Here is a 21,587-nt window from a genome sequence, read left to right as displayed (position 1 = left end):
TTGAAAACCAGTCAGATTTGTGCTTCAAAGTCACACAGGTGCTTATGAAAATCTCATTCATGATCTTAAATAGAATTTTATGCCAGTTTTGTATATGGAGGTTTGGTTTTCTTAATTGAACTGAAAATGTGTTCTGTTTTTCCTTGCCCAGCGCTCAGACAGACAGGATAGTTCTGGGGAAAACTTATTTGCTGCCAAACATAAAAGGCAACAACCCTGTCCTTGTGAAAGCTGTGCACACACACTATAACTTCAGTGGATTTCCTTCTAGCAATGATCTCACTCTCTTGGAACTGGAGAAACCCATCAAACTAGGTATTATCTGGATTCCAGTTTTTGTACTACAACTCTAGTGTGTCAAAGTATGTGGTGCGGGATTGGCATGCTCCATTGAAAAGGTTTTGATCCAAGACATGCTGTCTGATAAATATATGTAATAATATAACTCTGTTCTCTTCAAAAGCCATTAGGACACCACTACTATCTGGATAAGCTCATGGGGAGCCTGATCCAAAGCCCAGGGAAGTCGGTGGAAAGACTCCTATATTTAAAATAGTATTTAAAATTCTAAATTTAGAAGAACCGAAAGTAGGTACATAGTTTCCATTGTGGGGCCCTTCCTTTTTCTCGCTGCATAAAGATTTGTATGTATAACTCTCTGGCACTGACAGGCACCTCTTACTTTGTTCAAAGCAATATACTTTGCTTCAAAAGAATCTTGTTTGACAAATCAAGTTAGCAGTGTTCAGAATTTAAAGGAATAGTGTTTCTTTACCACTCTACCAATATCTTAGCTGTGTAGAGACAGTTGGAGAATATCCATCCATGGTTAAACTTAGATTTAATTCATGAGTAGGGATGTTTGTTCCAAAAAATACTAATGTCACAGCTTGTTCAACAACATATTGGTGGAATAGAGACGTGTTGTAAACAGAGTTAGTGCCCACTAATACTGAACTTAGAGTGAGTGAACCGCAGACTCCGTTGTATGCCCTCTTCGTGTGCTGTTGCTAATGCAGATCAAGCACCTCTTTCCCTCAATCCATTGAATCGTTGTGTAGTTAGGGGGAGACTGGTCCACTGGTGAAAGTTGTGGGGTTTTTTTTGGTTTTTTTTTTTTTTTTTTTTTGGTGACTTGCTTGCCTGACGGGGTTAATTGTCACCAACATAGGAGTGTGCACTTGCTTGAGTTCTGCAGGAAGCCTAATTAAGTCTCCAACTTGGTTTCTCTGTCATGGTGTTTCAGAAAAAAAAAGGAGTACTTGTGGCACCTTAGACTAACAAATTTATTTGAGTATAAGCTTTCGTGCGCTACTCTGAAACCTGGTGTTTTAGAAGTCTCCCTCCCTCCCACCTCCTTTTATCAGACTAAAGTAATGTCAGCCATCTTGTGGTATGGCCAGTAGGCAGAGACTTAAATATTGTGAAAGACTCACATTTCATGTAATTGTGACCCTTTAAAATGGTTCTCTCAGGCATTCAGACAGTCTGTGGGGAAAATCTAACCAATACTAGAGCCCATATGGCGCTCTGATTTGTTTCATGGAGTATTGGGTTGTTTGGCTTGGGGGGAAGTGGTGACTAGGAGAAGAGGGGTTAGAAAAACTGGAGATGGGTTAAATAAAAAAAGGAAGGTATACCAAATACTGATCTGATTCTCTTCTACTCAGGAGACTCTATAGCAATAATTTGCTTACCAGATAGAGATGAGGAAATAAGCATTGATGCAAGATGCTTAACAGCTGGATGGGGTGCAACAGAATCGGGCAGTAAGTACATGTTACTTTTCTAATACTAAAGAAAACCCTGAAGTCCAGAGCCCTGTGAGAGCTTAGTTGCTTGTTGCCTTCTAAACTCAGTTCATTTTTTGTTTCCAATATTGTCCACATTGTTTCCAAACAGAAAAGAAGGCATAGTGACTATCCCAGAAAGCTCACCCTGTTAAAACATAGGGTAGGGAAAGGGTAACAACAAACTTTAATGTGGTGAGACAAGTCTCATGGTATCTAGATGCCTCTGATCTCCTTGACCCTTGTCAATTGGTACTTTGGTTGTGTTGGATCTCCACTTGGGGGTGGAGGAGCTAGTGTTAAACCCCTAATTACTCTTGAATGATAGTACAAGAGGACCAGGAAAGTTGTTTGTTTTTTTTTGTGGGGGGTTCTCCCCTGACTTTTTCCTGGCAAGGGTTTATTAACATACTCTGTGTTCTGTTGGCTCACTGCATACATGTGTAACTGTGCTACAGGAGGGTGGGGCTTTGTCCCCATTCAATGGTTGGTCCATATAGTGCTTCCAGTGAATGGACTTAGTTCATGATTTAGCTCAGCTGACCCACAGCTATAATTTTAGCTCTTGGGATCCAGGCTTCAAACCCAGCTAACGACACAGGTGCAGTGAGTTATACGTGCCTGTGTGAGTGGAGGGGAATTCTTGTTCTCTGAAGACAAACATGGAATCTCATTCCATGCAATGTGTTGAATGTGCATATGAAATGATGCAAGGTTCTAAAATTATGTGTAAATGGAAATAATTTCTGCAATAGTAATCCCCAAATTGTAGTGTCAAGAGATGCCTGGAATGGCTGAAAAGGTTAGAGGATAACTGACATAGTACATGTCTTAAACATGTAACCTCTTGTCATCCTGCCTCAATGGCATGTCTCCATGCATCCTTTGTTTTCACTAGAGGATGAATACTCCATCAGGCTGCAGCAGACAAATATACCTCTCCTCTCCAACGAGGCCTGTGTGAGCTACTGGGGACAGGATATTAAAAATACCAACATTTGTGGTGGAGCTGCTGGAGCAACTGCTTGCTCGGTATGTACTTGGAGGGGGATATGAATACTTGCTTTCCAGGCTACTACTGGTGGCAAAAATGTAACTACATAATGGGCTCCTGGGCACTGTGGTGATACCACTAATATATCATTGAAGGTCAGAGTTTGAAACAGGACCCTGGTAACTCAGCTGATCTAAATATTTGTGAGCTGATTAAAAAACCCTTTTTACTCTCTAGTAGCAGCAAGTAACTTTTTTCCTCCCTTTTTACAGGGAGATTCTGGAGGGCCACTGATATGCATGAAAAATGGGTATTATAAGCTGATCGGCATTGTGAGCTGGGGCAGTGATGATTGCCATCCAGAGTCACCAACGGTTTATACCAGAATTTCTACCTACAGGGACTGGATTTCTTCAGTCACTAATGGAAAAGTGTGATTGCTGAACTGAGCTTTTATTTCTTCCTTTTTAAATGGGAAGGAATGTGTGAAATATGCATGGTAAAAATACCCAATAAATATGGCAGCATCTGTCACATACCCTATTTCTTTAAACATCTAAAGAGACTGTACTAATGCTGAGTCTCAGCTGTCTTCTTCTAATGGCAAATCTAACACTCTGGCAACTCTAGCATGAAAAATTCGTTTCCCAATAGGTGTACATACATGAATACACCTCTCTCCTTATGTGGTTAGCATTGCCATTATTAGGGCCAAATTCTCTGCTGGTCTAAATTAGTGCAGTTCTTCTGAAGTCAATAGTGCTGCGTTAATGTACAAAGAAAGTGTGTGTGTTAAATGTATATATTTAGCCTGGCAATGTTCAGCTGCTGTTCCTTTGACCACTGACAGAACTTTTACATCCACCATTCTCAAAAGAATAGTACAGAGCAGCTGGTAAGATCCAGTTCAGGATCGCCACTGTACTTAACACACTGCACTTAGACGTTCTTACTGAAACCAAGTGCCTTGTCTGGTAGAAGTAAAAGGGGAGATAATGAAGAAACATCTTGACCAGCTGTTACAGGGTAAAGGTTCCAAGAAAAGGAGGGAAAAGCACAGACATGTAAGCTGAGTGACCATGTCCCTTCCCAGTCTTTATTATTCATGGGAAGATGATCTAAATGAAAACATAGTAGAAGGTAACCCTCAACCACCCAATGAGGAACTGGAATTAGAACAAGAGTATGGTGCATCTCCCACTGCTACTGGTCTTGTCCCCCATGACCTCCCACTTCAGTGGCCATTTTGGGCATGATGGGTGGTGCACGGTTGGTCTGGCAATTCGACGAAATCAGTTGTCAGCAATTGTAACAGGATGTGAGGTGCAGCTCTATGGCTGTTTGTTTGTTTTTGTTTTTAAAATTCTTCAAGGTGTAAGGGGATAGGGTGGATCTGCCCAATTTACCAGGGAGTTTATTGCTCCTCTCACACACACTTTATATAGGGGAGGGAAGGGGTCCAGGGTGACCAAGAGAGAGAATTATGTAGGCAGGAAAGGATCTGTGAAGGAAGAGGATCCTGAGATCTTTTTTTTTAAAGCTACCCCTTTCCCCCATTCTCTGTGTTAAAGGTGGGGATGACTAGTTGGAAGAAATTACTGCAGCTAGATAGCATCAAGACACTTCATTTAGCTAACAGGCTTTTGTTTCTGTATTGAAAAGTCTGTTTCTTGCTTTGTTAGTTTTAGATTAAGTTAAATAGATTCATGAACTCCTGTTCTTGCATCAAACTTACATCTTCAGTGTGTTTTCTGTGCATGCTTCTTGTCTGATAGCACATCTTCATGACCCCACACAGTGCTAAGTGCTCATCCTGTCACATGCTTCCAGCCATGCCATACATGCAGCCCTCCCACAGCGCTAAAAATAAATATTTAAAAACTACTACAGCTGCAAAGAATGACATGGGAGTAAGACACATCTACGCCTTTGTTTGACTGCTATCTGTACTGCCAAGGCCAAACATTAAAAAAAAAAAAAACAAAAAACCATGAGTCAGACCCTCTCAAAATTATGAGATTGGCTTAAAAAAACCCAATACATTTAGGGATCCTTATTTGCCTTGTGGTTTTTAGGATTCATGTTTTTAGCCCTTGTAGTTGGGGAGAAAACATCGGGGGGGGGGGGGGAAATTTCCCTAACAAAAGCCGATATTCTCAGTCACATGACTCTGGGGCATTAAGAAAACACCAAATAGGAGACTACCTCTAAAATCATGAGTAGACCATACTGTGTGCTCAGACACTACTAGAAGTCCCCTGTCTGTAGAGGCAGCTGCCATTTTTGGGACAAAAGGTGAGACAATGTGTTATGGAAGAAAAATGCCCTGTTCACAGGCCCTCCTAGAGATTTGACTTTTCTGTTCTGATTTCTTGTTTTTCTCTTCAGCTATAATGAAAGTAATTTAGGCAAGTTACATGGTTGCTTTGTTTCACAGTAGCAGCCGTGTTAGTCTGTATTCGCAAAAAGAAAAGGAGCACTTGTGGCACCTTAGAGACTAACAAATTTATTAGAGCATAAGCTTTCGTGAGCTACAGCTCACTTCATTGGATGCATTTGGTGGAAAAAACAGAGGGGAGATTTATATATATACACACACAGAGAACATGAAACAATGGGTTTATCATACACACTGTAAGGACAGTGATCACTTAAGATGAGCTATCACCAGCAGCGGAGGGGGAGGAGGAGGAGGAAAACCTTTCATGGTGACAAGCAAAGTAGGCTAATTCCAGCAGTTAAGAATATCTGAGGAACAGTGGGAGGTGGGGTGGGGGGGGAGAAATAACATGGGGAAATAGTTTCTTTGTGTAATGACTCATCCATTCCCAGTCTCTATTCAAGCCGAAGTTAATTGTATCCAGTTTGCAAATTAATTCCAATTCAGCAGTCTCTCGTTGGAGTCTGTTTTTGAAGCTTTTTTGTTGAAGGATAGCCACTCTTAGGTCTGTGATCGAGTGACCAGAGAGATTGAAGTGTTCTCCAACTGGTTTTTGAATGTTATAATTCTTGACATCTGATTTGTGTCCATTCATTCTTTTACGTAGAGACTGTCCAGTTTGGCCAATGTACATGGCAGAGGGGCATTGCTGGCACATGATGGCATATATCACATTGGTAGATGCGCAGGTGAACGAGCCTCTGATAGTGTGGCTGATGTGATTAGGCCCTATGATGGTATCCCCTGAATAGATATGTGGACAGAGTTGGCAATGGGCTTTGTTGCAAGGATAGGTTCCTGGGTTAGTGATTCTGTTTGGTTTGTGGTTGCTGGTGAGTATTTGCTTCAGATTGGGGGGCTAATAACACTGAACTTCAGAAGTTTCAAGGACAGAATTCTGAATGACCGATTTAGATTGATGCTTATTGATTCTGAAGTTAGATCACCTGCTTCCAGATACCAAAACATACATGGAGAGCATGTGATTCTGACAAGAAGTCAATAAAGGACAGCAGCTTACACTCCTGTTTGCACAAAATTTTCAGATTCAAGAGACCTGGTGTTAATCACTTCTACTGGAAGGGTGGGGATTTAACTTTTCTTTCACTTTGGCATATGACTTGCTCCTTGGATCATAAGCTCATGTGACTTTACAAAAGTCTTTCTGAATATTTTCACTAGCTATGAGGTAAGCCAGCTGTCCTTGGCCAGTGCTGAGCTGAGATGCCTTCTTGGCTGTTATCAGAAGCTGCAGTTTGAGGAAATAAGACACCTAGTACAGTGAGAGACTACTTAGAAATACCTAACCAAATAGCTGTTTTCTCCTGAAGAAAGTAAATAGGAATGACTGGAAGCTGTGGAAGTGAACTACTATATATTCAAGGTTCCTGCTCAATATTCAGGATCCTAGACCTGTTCCTTTTATTGTTCCAGGTGGCTTGCTGTGAATTTGTAGTTTATTTATTTTTATTTGTAAGACAAAGGTCTTACAGGAAATACTTTTTTTTTAAAAGACTTAGAATAATTAAAAGAACATGCTATAGGCCTAAAAATAACAAATCAATATGTTTCTGAAACAAATTACTTGGAAAATAATTTATTCTCTTCCTTACTAGCCAGGACCTGAGTTCAGGACTCTAGATTTCTCCTACTATAGCTAGTGATATTACACCTAAAGGAAAGGTAAGGAAGACGCACAAGTGATCTGATCTTCAGAGATGTTGAGCACGCACCACAATCATTGAATTGAGTGGGATTATTTGCGTGAGTAAGTTTTGGCCAGAAAAGAAGCTAGTGTGCTGAATTGGAAGTTGACATAGGAGCAGGAGGCCAGGAGAGAACCCTCTTCTGTTTGTGAAAATAGTAAGTTCTTGGATGAAAGGTTTGATTTGGTGTCTGTATGTAAGACTGTGTGCGTGTGTGTGTATTTATATATACACATACACACCCATTTCTTCCCTTGTTAACTATATTAGATACACTGCCAAGTTTAGAGCAGAATTGAAACCTATTCTCTCTGTACGTTTTTTTGAATGCGGCTGAAAAACAAGGAATTTTATCTGAAGAAATACTGCAGCCTTGCTTATGATTTCTCTCCTCCAAACCTGCTTGCTGCAGTTTTAATGCTTTATCATTTCTCACCCTTTTAAACAATGCAGTTTTTCACCAAGGCTATTTTCCTGTTACATTGGGGGTAAAAATTTCCAAAACTTTCTTATAACTTTGGAGCTTACACCCCATTTTCAAATGTGACTTTAAATGATGTAGGAGCAGAAGTCATTTCTTAAAAAGGGGAGTAAGCTCCAAAGTCGCTTACATGCTTTTGGATACTTTTACCCTTCCTTTACTGGACAATAGCTTTTAAAAATAGCTGCTGCTATCTGATAGGACTTTGCTGTGGAAGATTTTATAGGGGCTTGGTAACAATTCCTGAAAGTACAGGGTGTAAACCATATTCCTTGAAATCACAGCAAAAACGTACTGCTGATTAGCAGATCTTCAATTTCATGCGGTACCAGATGGAGTATCAATATTAAGATATTCGTTTTGGTGGGGATTAACTGAAGCACTGGCTCTCACTAGGTAAATACTAGCTCCTATTCAGGAGTGACTTAAACAATGGGCATTGACTGCACAAGGTCCAGTTCAGTGGAAAGTAACTTACACCGTGGTAACATTTTACACCCACTCCATACACGTATAAGAGCAGAGAATTCTGACTTACACCCCAAATGTACTTTTAAAAACTGGAACTGTTAATTGACAGGTTATGTTCTCGGTTAGTGGGATGAAGGTTTTGTGGGTGTTTTACCAGTTTCTGAACTCTGTACCCAAATTCTATTCTATCGGTTGTTCACATCTCTATCTCCTCACTTTTTCATAGCATTCTCTTGATTATATTTTTTTTAATTTGATCTTGGGACTGTTTAAAATTAATTGCAAATGGATGAGCAATTTTGCTGGAGAAAAAGCATAAATACAGCCACATAATTTCTGAGATAAAACTCTCTTGGTTTGTCAGCTGCATTCAAAAGAGAAGTTGTACAGAAAGAATAGCTTTTAGTTCAGCCCTGAACTTGGCAAGTGTCTCAAAATATATATATATATATAGTAGGTATATGCGTGTGTACATGCAAGGTCTATTCTGTATTTAAATATGAACTAATGGCTCATTTAGAGTTTTACATAAGCTACACAACATTCTGTGCTCCGATTCTATGCCCCAATGCAGCATTTGTTTGCCTTTAGTGCTGACTCTGGTCCTGGTACACAGAGTCCAGGATTCAAGGGGATGATAGTGTGGTAGGCATTGCAGATAGTGAAGAGGCATGTTGGCTGTGGTTTGTGTTTATAGCATTGTATCCTGGCCTGTGGCACAGCCAGGCTACACCTGGAAAAGGAGGACCAGATCTTATCTGTGAATGTGTTTTATTATGGTATCTACTCTAGACAGAAAAAAGCCTCCATATGGATCCTTCTGCTGTCTGATTTGCTGGTGGCCAGTGTCCAGGCCTGGGACCTGACTGGTGACTGTGTTCCTTGTGAGTTGCTGCTCATCAGAGAGACTGCCTTCCCAGTGCTGGTGAACCCTCAGGGGCAGGTCCTGATCACTGCCTCGCAGTATGGGAAGGGCTGGATAGTGCTGGTAGCTCACAAGGGATACCTGGGGAAGCCCAAGATGGCTCAGTTCCTTCAGAATGCTGTCAGCTGGCTCAGTGTCTTCCCCCCAAGCAGTGGTTGGGGTTCCACAACAACTTGAGCGCTCTCATGGATATTCTCCGTAGGTCTGGCACTAGAATTCAGCCCTGCTCTGCAGTCACTTCTTCGCTCGGCGTTTATTGTACAGGTACCTATGATGATACACAGATGAGGGACCTGATCCAGTTTGTAAAGAAAGGTGGGAGGTTGCTCACTGGGGGTCAGGCTTGGCATTGGGCCTATGAGCACAGCCCAGAGAGAGCGCTGTTTGATTTCCCTGGGACTGTGTCACCCGTGCGGCTGGCATGTACTTCACAGCCAGATATGCTGGGACAGGGATCTTTAACGTCTCAGGAATAGTGCCAGTGATTCCTCTGATCGCTCCATGAGTATCCGAACCATTCTACACATGTTTAAAGGTATCGCTAAAAGTACTGTAAAATATTATGTAGCCTCTCCATAATGAAGGTGTCAGTCTGCTTCCATTATAAAGCTCTTTGTTAACATCCTTATAACTTCAAGATGGAAAATCTGTTTGGCCTGAAAAATACTGTACAGTCTCTGAAGGCAATAAATAAAAATTTAAAAATTCCAGAGTTTGAAGGAAATTGGTGAAACTTTCTTAATAACAAGTCATCAAAAATTACCTCAATTTGAGTTTACTTTTCCCCTCCAGCTCAAAAATAGCTGGTTAGCGCCCCCTTAAAATTTTCCATAGTTAGTTCTCCTTAAAGAGTCACCTGCTAGCTATATTTTGGAAAAAAAAAAACCATTGCAATTTCCAAAGTAGTTGTACATTTTTGATGGGATAATATAGGGGGTCCAGGCCTGCCCCCACTGATTTTTGCTGTTGACTGCAATGAGAGTAAGATTGGGCAGCATGTGCCTTGTTTTGAGAGGGAGAGGGAGAGCGTGCGCGCGCAGTTGCAGCTTATTGCACATAAGAAACCTTCCACAGGTGACGGTTAACAGATATTTTTAAAAAGAAAAGGAGTACTTGTGGCACCTTAGAGACTAACAAATTTATTTGAGCATAAGCTTTTGTGAGCTACAGCATCTGATGAAGTGAGCTGTAGCTCACGAAAGCTTATGCTCAAATAAATTTGTTAGTCTCTGAGGTGCCACAAGTACTCCTTTTCTTTTTGCGAATACAGACTAACACGGCTGCTACTCTGAAACCAGAGATATTCTTATAGCACAAGTGCTAGAAACATTTTGTTTCTTGTCGCTGTAGAACCAGGGTTTGAGTTCAGACTGTGTGGTTTATTAATGGAGACGTGATGGCCTCAATAGCCAAGCTTCTGCCTGAGGTCCCGTTCTATGGGCTGGTCTTCGCTACAGGGAGATTGACACTGCTGCAATTGACGCAACAAGTGTCAATTTAGCAAGTCTAGTGAAGACCCGCTGAATTGATGGCAGAGCGCTCTCTGGAGTGAAGAATTTAAAAAGTTCTCATGCTTTGAAAACCATATGTGATTATCTGCCATTGAAGCAAGTGAAGAATAGAGACTCTAAGTGACTTGCCAAAAGTTGCATAGGAAACTTGTGGCTGAAGCAAAACTGATCTCTTCAGTTTTTGCAGTAGCACTGCAATTCACGCTTCTGTTTGTGCTCCAAAAATATTTTTATAAAGATCACATTTTAAAACAGGTAATTCTGGGAATATAACTCAGCCAATTTTACTGCTATGCTTCAAAGCAAAGCAATGTATTTTCAGATATCCGAAGACCTGAATTGCTCAGTGAAAAGCATATCTCCTCACCTCTCTCATTCCTTTTATCTCTGCTACCATGTCAGTCATTTGCATCTCACCAACTGCTCCCCACATATGGCCATTTCATATAACAGAAGGTAAAGGGCAAGAATGAATGACATGTAACAGCCCCATCATGATGATGCACAGTAAAGAGTGGGGGGGGGGGGGAAGGCAGGCTTTGGTTTTTCATAAATGGAAAAAAAAATAGACCAGATTTGCTGGGGGAGGGGGGAAGGAATGGATATTTTGGGTGGAATGAGAGAAGGGCCAGCTTGGTGCTGGGTGTGGTTAAGAAAGAGGAAGGATTTAGGCACACACTCTTTTCAAACATCTCCAGCAGAACTGAGGACTGCTCAGAAGGGCATTACCTTGTCAGGGCTGAACTGACAGGCTTAGGCAGCCAGGTGATTATGATTGAAGGATATTTTGATTCTACTGAGGGCAGGGTGGGTGAACCAGACTCGTGTCTCAGCTCAGATGATTCTACACTATTGTTGGCATTTCGCCTGATGGCGACCTCTCTTGGTTTTGCAGACATGGGCTAGATCTCTGCAGACACTTAAAGCTTCTCTTAAGAGGGGTGTGTCTGAGCTAGACATAGTGACAGGTGGCGCACCCTCTCATTTGCTCGTCTATGGGGCTTTGGCTGTCCCCCTTGGCATGGATGGCTCCTACTGGTATTTTCTTGTAGTGGCTCACTACATCCAGGGCCACATGGTAGTAGCTATGCATGAAAGCCAAACTTATGTGCTGCAGCTGATGCCATTCCTTCTCAATGCCGTTATGTGGCTAGGTGCTGAGAAGAAAGGGAGGAATAGCATCAACCCCAACCTAAAGAGCCTCCATAACCTGCTAACTCAGCAGAAGATGGTGTGTGAGATCTCAGCTCCGACTCACAACCTGAGCATTTACTGTTGCCAGTCCTAGAGTGACAGAGGCCAAGAAGATCCATGAGTTTGTGGCAGAGAGAAGGGGCCTGCTGATTGGAGGTCAGGCTTGGTGGTAGGCTTCCCAAAATAGTTACCAGAATGCTATTGCTGAATATCCTGGCAACAAAATCCTCAATCTGTTTGGGATCAGCATCTTGGGACAATACATGGAGGTAGATAAATACCAGTATTACAACCAGCAGAGAAGCCACAATGTTACCACTTCTGCAGGGCGCTCTCTCAATTCCAGCAGCACCTAGCCAAGAAAGAGGAAATCCAGTCCCAGCTGAAGGGCTGGCTCCAGAAACTGGGGTAGGACTTCATGGAATTCCTCCAAATCCCCATCAGTGATGGCCCCACATATTCCTCACTCCACCATATCCTGTACATGACACTGCACAGCAATGGGATCCCACCTGTGTGCAAGGAATGCAGAGTCCCGAACAGGTCCAAGGAGGCCGTGTTCCTGTGTCTGGCCACAGAGCTGTGCCAAACCATACCAGACTGTGCTAGGCTAACATTCTGTGAACTCCCCACCATCCCTCACATCACTGTGGAATTCAACAACATAAACCCAGGTGAAAGAAGCTCTCCATTCACTACCACCCACAGGTGGTATTCTCTGTAGAACATGCAAAAGAATAGCACTGCTTTCCATGAGCCTGATGAGACCACACCTAGAATATTGCTTGGTGTTCATAGAATCGTATGTAAGGTTAAGGTTTTGTCACAGTTACTTTTAGTAAAAGTCAGGGACAGGTTGCGGGCAATAAACAACAATTCACAGAAGCCTGTGACCTGTCTGTGACTTTTTTTTTTTTTTAAAGTAAAAGAGGAGAGGGCTAACTGCTGGGGATGGGGACTAAGCACTTAGCCCCCCAATGCCTGTGATGGCTGCTGACAGCTGTGGGGCCTGCAGCAGCAGCTCAGAGCTCCAGGGCTGAAGCAGCAAAGGTCATGGAGATCTGTGACTTTCACAGAATCCGTGACCTCCATGACAAAATCTTATCCTTAACCATAAGTTCTCAATATACAATGGGTATTGAGTTATCCTGTAGGGGAAATACATTTCTAAGAAGTGCCAATTGCTTGAGTCATTTAGTATTGGACTGGATAAAGCAATGGAGAACAGGATTAAGACATGCCCCTGTAGTGATATGTAAGCACAGCATTGAAGATCTGGAGATGTCTGTCTCCTCTCTCTCTGGGGTGGCCTCATTTACATCATAGTGCCAAAGGGCAGCCAGCTGGGTAACCTGCCTATCACTGTGAAAGGGGTTATGCGGGCTCCTTTCTTCAGGCTTGGTAAGTACACTGATAAATGCACTGCACAGATTTCACTAGACAATGTTGCTACAGCTCCTGATTTTGAAGACCTAAACAAAAGCATACCTCTAAGTATCAGTGACTTCACTTGGAACAGTTCTCAGTCAGCTGTTCAATGCTTGCAAGTGCTTTTTTTCCTCATCTTTCACCTTTGCTGCCATCAAATAGCAGCATCATGTTTCTCATTTAACATTAATATTAATTTTGGGGAAGCACAGTCTATATTCTTTGTGTATTACTTTCAGTCTTGTTCTTTTCGGTCAGAGAATGAAAATTTTGAAAGCAAACAGAGTAGAGAAAGAAGTGGGAATATTTTGATAGCTGAAGGTGCTTCCTGTACATATTTAGGAAGAGGGTAAAGGAGGGTATGTCTACACTGGCAGAGTTACAGCGCCTGCAGTTCCAGTGCCACTCAGAGCACGCTGAAGGGAAACCACTTTTGTGTGTTCACTGTCTGTCAGCTATCTGCACAATAGCGTGTTCGCACTTGCAGCAGTATTCAGAGTGGTGCACTCTTGGCAGCTATCCCACAGAGCATCTCTTCCTCTTCTGCTGCTAAGAGTTGTGGGAAGGCAGAGGGGGTCGTGAGGCAACCTGGGTCCTGTCCCAATGCCCCATGATGCATTGCTTCACATCCCAGCAATTCCTGTGCTTCCCTCCACATTTGGCACCATCTTTCAGCAGTTTGTGTACTGCATGCTCTGCCTCTTCAGGCTGCAGGAATGGATCCCGCACTGTTGACCAGTATGCTGCTCGCTCGTGACCAACACATCACAAGTGGCAGTGGAGTTATTCCTTAAACCACAAAGTCAAGAGTAGTGCGACATTGATCTTGCCATGCATAGTAGCTTCGACATGAGATTGCTTGTGGCATTCACGGAGGTGCTGACCACAGTGAAACGCTGCTTTTAGGCTTGGGAAACAAGCACTGAGTGGTGGGATCACATCATCATGCACGTCTGGGATGATGAGCAGTGGCTGCAGAACTTTCAGATGAGACAAGCCACATTCATGGGACTGTGTGATGAGCTCACCCCAGCCCTGCAGCACAAGAACACGAGAAGGAGAGCTGCCCTGACATTGGAGAAGCACATGGCGATTGCACTGTGGAAGCTGGCTACTCCAGACTGCTACAGATCACTCGCTAACTAGTTCAAAGTGGGAAAGTCAACCATTGGACTCATGTTGATGGAAGTGTGCAGGGCCATTAATCGCATCCTAGTCTGAAAGACCATGACTTTTGGCAAAATGCATGACACTGTGGATGGCTTTGCACAAATGGGCTTCCCTAACTGCGGAGGGGCGATAGATGGCACGCATATTCCAATTCTGGCACCCTGACCACCTAGCCACCAAGTACGTTAATCGGAAGGGGTATTTTTCAATGGTTCTCCAGGCACTTGTGGATCACCGTGAGCATTTCACGGACATTAACACAGGCTGGTCCGGAAAGGTGCATGCCACACGCATCTTTCAGAACACTGTCATGTTCAGGAAACTGCAAGCAGGGACTTTCTTCCTGGACCAGAAGATCACCGTAGGGGAAATTGAAATGACTGTTGTGATCCTGGGAGACCCTGCCTACCCCTTAATGCCATGGCTAATGAAGCCATATACGGGGCACCTTGACAGCAGCAAGGAGCGGTTCAACAACAGGCTGAGCAAGTGAAGAATGACAGTTGACTGTGCTTTTGGCCATTTAAAGGCCCACTGGTGCTGCCTATATGGGAGGTTGGATCTGGCCGATGACAATATTCCTATGCTTATAGCCATGTGCTGGACACTCTATAATATTTCTGAAGGGAAGGGTAAAAGCGTCACTCAGGGCTGGACTGCTGAGGCTCAGCGCCTGGAGGCTGTTTGAGCAGCCACAGACCAGGGCTATTAGAGGGGCACAGCTTGGGGTCATAAAGATCAGGGATGCTTGGAGGCAGCAATTTGAAGTTGAAAGCCACTAATATTTGTTGCTATGCTCAGGAGTGCAGAGCTTGTAATGCTAGGAGGTGATTGTGATTGGTACAGATGATGCACTATGACGGTATAGGAAAATTGCCTGTTGCGTTGCAGGGCTGTGTTTGCTTTCAATTAATGGAATAAAGATTGCTTTCAAACCAAAACAATTACTTTATTAAAAAAACAACAACCTGAGGAGAGAGAGAGAGAGAGAGAGACCAAAAAAAAACAAAAACCCACATCAGCACTGAGGGGGATGGGAAAAGGGAGGATTCCAGGAGGGCGTAGGGTTCTGGGATGCTAAAAGATTTGTGTATGTCCAGGTATCACATCCAACCTTCTCCTCTGGAGTACAGTGCAGCAGGTACTGTATTTCAGCAGGGCTAAACTGCAGAGGGACGGGTGTTGAGTGCAGTGGCTACTGGGAATCTGCAGGGCTGGACTGTGGTGGGGCAGGAGTGGAATGTAGCGGTTACAGACTGGAGTCAGGAGGTTAATAAGAATGTGTTGGTGTCTGGGGGGCACATGGGAAAGAGGTTTGTGACAGTGGCCGCAGGGGAGAGCGGGCGCGAAGCTGCTCAGTTTGCAGTGCTAGCAGCTCCTGGAGCATGTCTGCTTGGCGCTCCATAACCTTTAAGAGCCGCTCCATTGCTTCATTCTGGCACGCCGCATTCTCCTTTCGATCCCTCCTCTCACTGTCCCACCACGCCTTCAATTCTTGGTTTTCGGCCGCCGAGTGAATCCTAATGTCACGCAGAAAGTCCTCTTTAGTTTTTCGTGGCCGCTTTCTAATTCTGCGCAACCATTCAGCTGGCGATAGCTTCCCTCTTTGTTGGGCTCCCAAGGTCATATCTGTGAAGCCAAAATGCAACACTTTACAGAAGCAGTATTGTTTGCAACACAGAGACCACTGATTTAAAACACAGCCACTATTCACATACATGTCACTAACTGGCTGACCCCAGGGAATCGCACATGAGCCACAAGACCCCCAAAATGGTGAGTAACCGCAGGAACAATCAGTGTTCTAGGACTGTACTGTACATTGGGCATGTGAAACTTGGGGAGAGCTAGCACTGGGGGGGGCTTATAATCATTACTGTCCCCACTCTTTCCACAGGCTGTGTTCATTATGGAAGATATCTCACTGCTGAGGGTGAGCAGGGAATCAAAGGAGGGTTTTCTCCAAGACTGCAGCTTCTGCCCTGGGCCTTATGCGGCTCGCCTCTGTGCAGCAATGCCCCCCCACACACACACACACACACAAGTGATGGAAGAGTGGGATGGGAAAGTTACCCTTAATGGGGCAAGAAACAAAGCAGCTCTGCAAAAGAACCTGCAGCAATGGATTGCCCAGTATCTCCATGAGAGTTTCCTGGAGATCTCTGAGGCAGATTCCCGTGAAGTGAGGGAGTCAATCAACACACTGTTTCACCGTTCAGACTAGGCATGTGGTGGTACATGCATCATACAGACACAAGCCTGCTTTCTGCAACCCTCCTGCCTCAAACAATGGGCTTCAGCAATTCCCAAAAATCAAAGCCACTTGCCAGGGGCCTCCTCTCCTGTTTGTGCTTCACTAAGATCTGACAGCTGTGACTGGCTAGCCTTCTCCAGGGTAGAGAAGAGCTCTTGGTTGCATACATCTCTGACCTCCGAGTTGTCCTCTGGGTCCCCCTCCCTTTCCACATCCTCATCCAACATTTCCTCCTCCTGGCTTGGTCCATTCTTGACTGGCATGCGAGCCACCGAAGTGTCCACAGTGACCTTCACAGTAGAGGTGGGGTCACCACAGACCACTACAGCTCTCTGTAGAACCGGCAGCTCATGGGCGCAGCACTGGAGCGGTGGTTTGCCTCTCGCACCTTGTGGTAGGTGTTCTGTAGCTCCTTCACTTTGACCCTGCACTGCAGTGTGTCCCGGTCATGGCCACTTTCTGACATGCATCGTGAAATCTGTCCGTAGGTGGTATAGTTCCTATGGCTAGAGTGCAGCTGGGACTGGACAGCCTCCTCTCCCCCAATGCTGAAGAGGTCCAGCAGCTCGGCATTGCTCCAAGCGGGCGATCGCCCGGTGTGTGGAGCAGGCGTGGCCACCTGGAAAGATGCGCTGAGACCACTGCATGCAACACCGAGCAAACATGAAGGGGACTTTCAAAATTCCCAAGGAATTTAAGGGGTAGGGATGACGGTTGGTCACCGCAGGGCAGGACAGTAGAGTTCAAACCGATGACCAGAGAGAGGCGAGAACAGGCATTGTGGGACACCTCCCCGAGGCCAATCGCAGCGCTGTAATTGACCAGGGTGTCTACGCTGGTACTGCAGCCCCGGCACAGAAAGCTGTACACCCTCTCGTAAGGGTGCTTTCTTTACAGTGCTGCAACTGTGCAGTTTCTGCGCACTAAGTGTCTTGGCAGCGTGTACACCTTGGGAGTTACAGCACAGAAAGCTGCTTTACTGCGCAGAAACTTGCCAGTGTAGAAAAGGCCAGAGAGAGAATCATTATGGCATATTCTTGTGTATTTTACAAGTCACCTGCTTCAAGGGCTTAGTGGATGTGAACTCCCACTGATGTGGACAGGAGTCATGGATGCATGGAAAGTCTATTTAAGGCCTTATCTACACTAGACAATTTAAATTGACCTACGTTAGGTCGATGTACCACCACCATCGTAATTACTGTGGTTTTTCATGTTCATACTGCCTATCTGCTACTGATGTGCATCCTCACCAGGAGCACTTGCACCAACTTAAATAGGGCAGCGTAGAGGGCCGAGAGCCCGGGTTCTCAGTGCCAGGAGCTGGGGTCCCACTTGGGATCTCTGCGCGGTGCTGACGGGCAATATAAGTAATGCAGTGTCTACACATAAACTGCATTGCACTAACTACATCGACCTAAGTGCTTCACCTCTCATGGAGGTGGCGTTATAGGTCAGTGTAGTGGGGAACTTATATCGGTGGCACCAATGCTGTAGTGTAGACACTTATTTAAACTACAGTACAATGGATGGAGAATGGGAGGGGGGAGCATTGGAGGAAATCCCCAACCCCCCTCTGTCTAATAATAATGTAGCTAGTATTGACCCTTTACGTCTAATTATTTAGTCAACAAATATATGCAGGCATGTTATCAGTGTTATATCATAGGCAACTGAAGAGCAAGGGAGGGCTGGGGACTCGGACTCATGCTCATAATTTATACTGCCTCTGACCATCTCCAGAAAGGTCAGTAGCAAACAGTTCATGGAGCACATTTTGATAGGAAATGTTTTCAGTCCAAAAATTTGGACTATTTCTAATCACTAAAGCACCATAAGCATTTATAAAGCTATACTGTCCTTTACAATAACGCTCCTTTACACCACTCTGGCAAGGTAAAGGAGCCTTAAAATTTTTACATCTGTTTTTATACTCCTGGGGGGAATTCACTAAGAACAAAGGGAACAATTCACTTAGCAGGTAGCCTGCTACATTCTCCTCTGCCTGAGGGAACAGACCCTGCCCTGTGCCTGCCTACCTCAGAAACACTCCAAAGCCCTGCCCCTCCATGCTGAGTGTGCCACGACAGCGAGCATGAGAGGGACAGAATGTATGTGTGTGTCTCTCTCATGCCTACCCACCCCTCCCCTACCCCACCATCAGGCAGTGATTTATGTCTCTATTAGCTGCTCTACGTGCCCAAACCGACATGTCTGCACTGCCTGGGAGTGGGCGCATGACTGCTCTTGTGGCTTCCCTTTGCTTCCCTATCAGAAGTCATTTTTCTGTGGGTAAGCAAAGAAATTTGCAGGGACCATGAATTCTGCGCACATGCACTAATGCAGAATTCCCCCAAGAGGAGTAATGGGATTCTGAGGGAAGGGGGAAGGGATTGCTTCCCACATGGCTACATTGATTTCCACTCCACCCCTCTTTCAACACTTTGAGTCATGGAATGCCCAGCTGAATGCTCTGTTCAGTAAATTCATTGGTCTAGCAACAGGTGAAAAAACAGAGACCTCTCCCAACTGAGTGCTGAACTTCAGCTAAATGAGAATCCATCCATTGTATGGCTTATTTATTATGGGCCTAAGGCCATTAGAGATACTATTGTCACATATATTTGAGCAACTCTGCCACATAGTTTAATAGAAGGCAATGGTGGCACGCGCACACACACACCAATCAGCACATTAAAATATGCAAGCTAAAGTGTGTTTCCATTCTGGAAGGTGACTCATTTGAAAATGGAACCTTCTTACTTCACATATGTACTGCTAGAGCATATGTATTCACTTTGGTGAGAAAACTGTTAACTCCAGTTAGTTCTGCAGAACCAATCTAGCTAAGAGAACACTAGCTGTTTTCTATACTTCCTTGTGCATCATAAATAGAATTGTTTGACTCACTTACACACACACGGAAATCCACTGAAAACAATGGTGTTGCACAGATGTTAGTGGGAGCCTAATTCAGTCTGCAAAGCCTTTATTACTGCTGATATGCAAACAGTTAAGAACCCAGGTGTGTCCCAGATCTCAGGCTGAATTTTCAGGGCTGGCTTTTCAAATAAACCTCATCTTAGTTGTAAACTGAGCATGCCTGATTTGGAAACTTGTGAGTCACAGAGACCCAAGATACCATTTTGAGAGTCACTTTTCAGAGTAGAACAGTTTTCAAGGTCCCTCCTGACCATTTAAGTCTGAACACTGAAGCATATTTTCAATAGCTTTCCCCCCAAGATGACAGTTACCAAAGAACTAGATACTCAGAGATGTGGTAACCAGTAATGTTCATGAGGTGTAAGTGTAAGCTTGATCATGAATGTTCAGGAGGTGGGATGAGGTGCAATGTCTTTGATTAACCTTAATTTAGGAGCATAGGCTACAGCTTTAAAGCTGCTCCTTGTTGCCCCCTAGTTGCAGGAAGCCTTTGGCTGGGAACCCTTCATTCAGCTCTTCTCAGACTACCAGAAAATGTCTAACATCCCAACGGATAACCCTTCCAAGATGAACCTATGGGCAGAGAAGTTCTCTCAGCAAGCGAAGAAGAATTTGGCCCCTTTCTTTAGGACATGGGGGTGGCCTATTAAGGTGGAAGTTTTCAAGAAACTGGAATCTCTGCCCACCTGGGATAAGAACCCAATGAAAAAGATGATGACTTAGTCATGAGAAATATTAGCTGTAATGTTCTAAAGACCTTTGAGAGTTTTATGTCTCCTATAATATAGGAATATTATAAATATAATAAAACTGTATTAGACTCTCCAGGGTGTAAATGTACTATCTGTTTCAGACTTAGATACTATGGTGATGGGTATGGTTTATAAGGACCTAGAGAGAGAGAGAGAGAGGTATTTCCTGAATCTGCTTCCTTGGTCATGTGAGACAAATATCTGTTGTGCACCTGAATTTCCTTCTGAATATGCTGATTCCTTTCTCTTTAAGGAAGAAAACCTAAGTCGTCATGAAAAAAAGAAAAGGAGGACTTGTGACACCTTAGAGACTAACAAATTTATTTGAGCATAAGCTTTCGTGAGCTACAGCTCACTTCATCAGATGCATTCGGTGGAAAATACAGTGGGGAGATTTATATACACATACAGAGAACATGAAACAATGGGTTTTATCATACACACTGTAAGGAGAGTGATCGCTTAAGATGAGCTATTACCAGCGGGAAGGAAGAAAACCTTTTGTGGTGATAATCAAGGTGGGCCATTTCCAGCAGTTAACAAGAACGTCTGAGGAACAGTAGAGGGTAGGGTGGGGGGAGAAATAACATGGGGAAATAGTTTTACTTTATGTAATGACTCATCCATTCCCAGTCTCTATTCAAGCCTAAGTTAATTGTATCCAGTTTGCAAATTAATTCCAATTCAGCAGTCTCTCGCTGGAGTCTGTCTTTGAAGTTTTTTTGTTGAAGGATAGCCACTCTCAAGTCTGTAATCGTGTGATCAGAGAGATTGAAGTGTTCTCCGACTGGTTTTTGAATGTTATAATTCTTGACGTCTGATTTGTGTCTTAAGTGATCACTCTCCTTACAGTGTGTATGATAAAACCCATTGTTTCATGTTCTCTGTGTGTGTATATAAATCTCCTCACTGTATTTTCCACCAAATGCATCCGATGAAGTGAGCTGTAGCTCACGAAAGCTTATGCTCAAATAAATTTGTTAGTCTCTAAAGTGCCACAAGTACTCCTTTTCTTTTTTACGAATACAGACTAACACGGCTGCTACTCTGAAACCTGTTATTAGGTCATCATGGTGGCATTTAGTGACTGGCCTGAACTGGGGATTGTACACACCTTCAGTAGGTACAGTCCTCGCTCCCAGCTTCCTGAGGCATGGTGAGCATATATATGGGGAAATTGAGGGAACACCTCCATCGTGGCTCCAGTGTATGGTTACATGCTTGTCCTGGAAACAGGACACATATACAAACAGGGTAACCCCTTAGAATTTTTATGGAAGGAAGCCCATTGTATGTACATGACTCCTGCACCAGAGATAAGAGACTGGAAAGAAGCAGTGAGAGAGGGATAGGGTTGTGGCCGAGATCAGGTCAGCTTGAGAGAGGGGCAGCAGTAGTGTTGGCTCTGTGACTGCATTTGGGTGGGAGGGGGGCTGGAAGAAAGTTATGGGTTTTGTACATCTGCCAGTATTCAGGGGCGGATGCTCAGCTTGTAAACTGTTATAGTTTTTAGGAAGAATGACTGAAA

At 44.0% G+C, this 21,587-nt stretch overlaps 2 protein-coding genes and 1 pseudogene across 8 annotated transcripts in view; all 3 read left to right on the top strand.

The window, feature by feature from the left end:
- The window catches only part of OVCH1 (ovochymase 1), a 56,118-nt gene extending 51,808 nt beyond the window's left edge, over positions 1-4,310 (top strand). For 6 of the 7 annotated variants that reach the window (XM_043518048.1, XM_043518038.1, XM_043518029.1 and 3 more), the window contains 4 exons: positions 152-315; positions 1,671-1,769; positions 2,689-2,822; positions 3,057-4,310. In XM_043518048.1, the coding sequence (XP_043373983.1) occupies positions 152-315; positions 1,671-1,769; positions 2,689-2,822; positions 3,057-3,221 (562 nt within the window). In that variant the 3' untranslated portion in view covers positions 3,222-4,310. Of the gene's footprint in view, positions 1-151; positions 316-1,670; positions 1,770-2,688; positions 2,823-3,056 lie in introns of those variants that run through there. The other variant, XR_006282503.1, reaches the window with a different exon arrangement.
- A 4,243-nt stretch (positions 4,311-8,553) lies between these two features.
- Positions 8,554-9,507, top strand: LOC119856493 (TRPM8 channel-associated factor 2-like). Its single transcript, XM_043506629.1, is given in 5 exon segments — positions 8,554-8,565; positions 8,675-8,709; positions 8,711-8,960; positions 8,963-9,206; positions 9,209-9,507. Coding segments are annotated over 5 exon segments (645 nt in total). The 3' UTR covers positions 9,313-9,507.
- Positions 9,508-9,782: 275 nt separating this feature from the next.
- On the top strand, positions 9,783-12,387 carry LOC122455402 (annotated as a pseudogene).
- The last annotated feature ends 9,200 nt before the right edge of the window (positions 12,388-21,587 follow it).

Source organism: Dermochelys coriacea, chromosome 1, assembly GCF_009764565.3.
Source record: "Dermochelys coriacea isolate rDerCor1 chromosome 1, rDerCor1.pri.v4, whole genome shotgun sequence".
NCBI classification, from domain to species: Eukaryota; Metazoa; Chordata; order Testudines; family Dermochelyidae; genus Dermochelys; species Dermochelys coriacea.
This window is presented reverse-complemented; position numbering and strand designations above follow the sequence as displayed.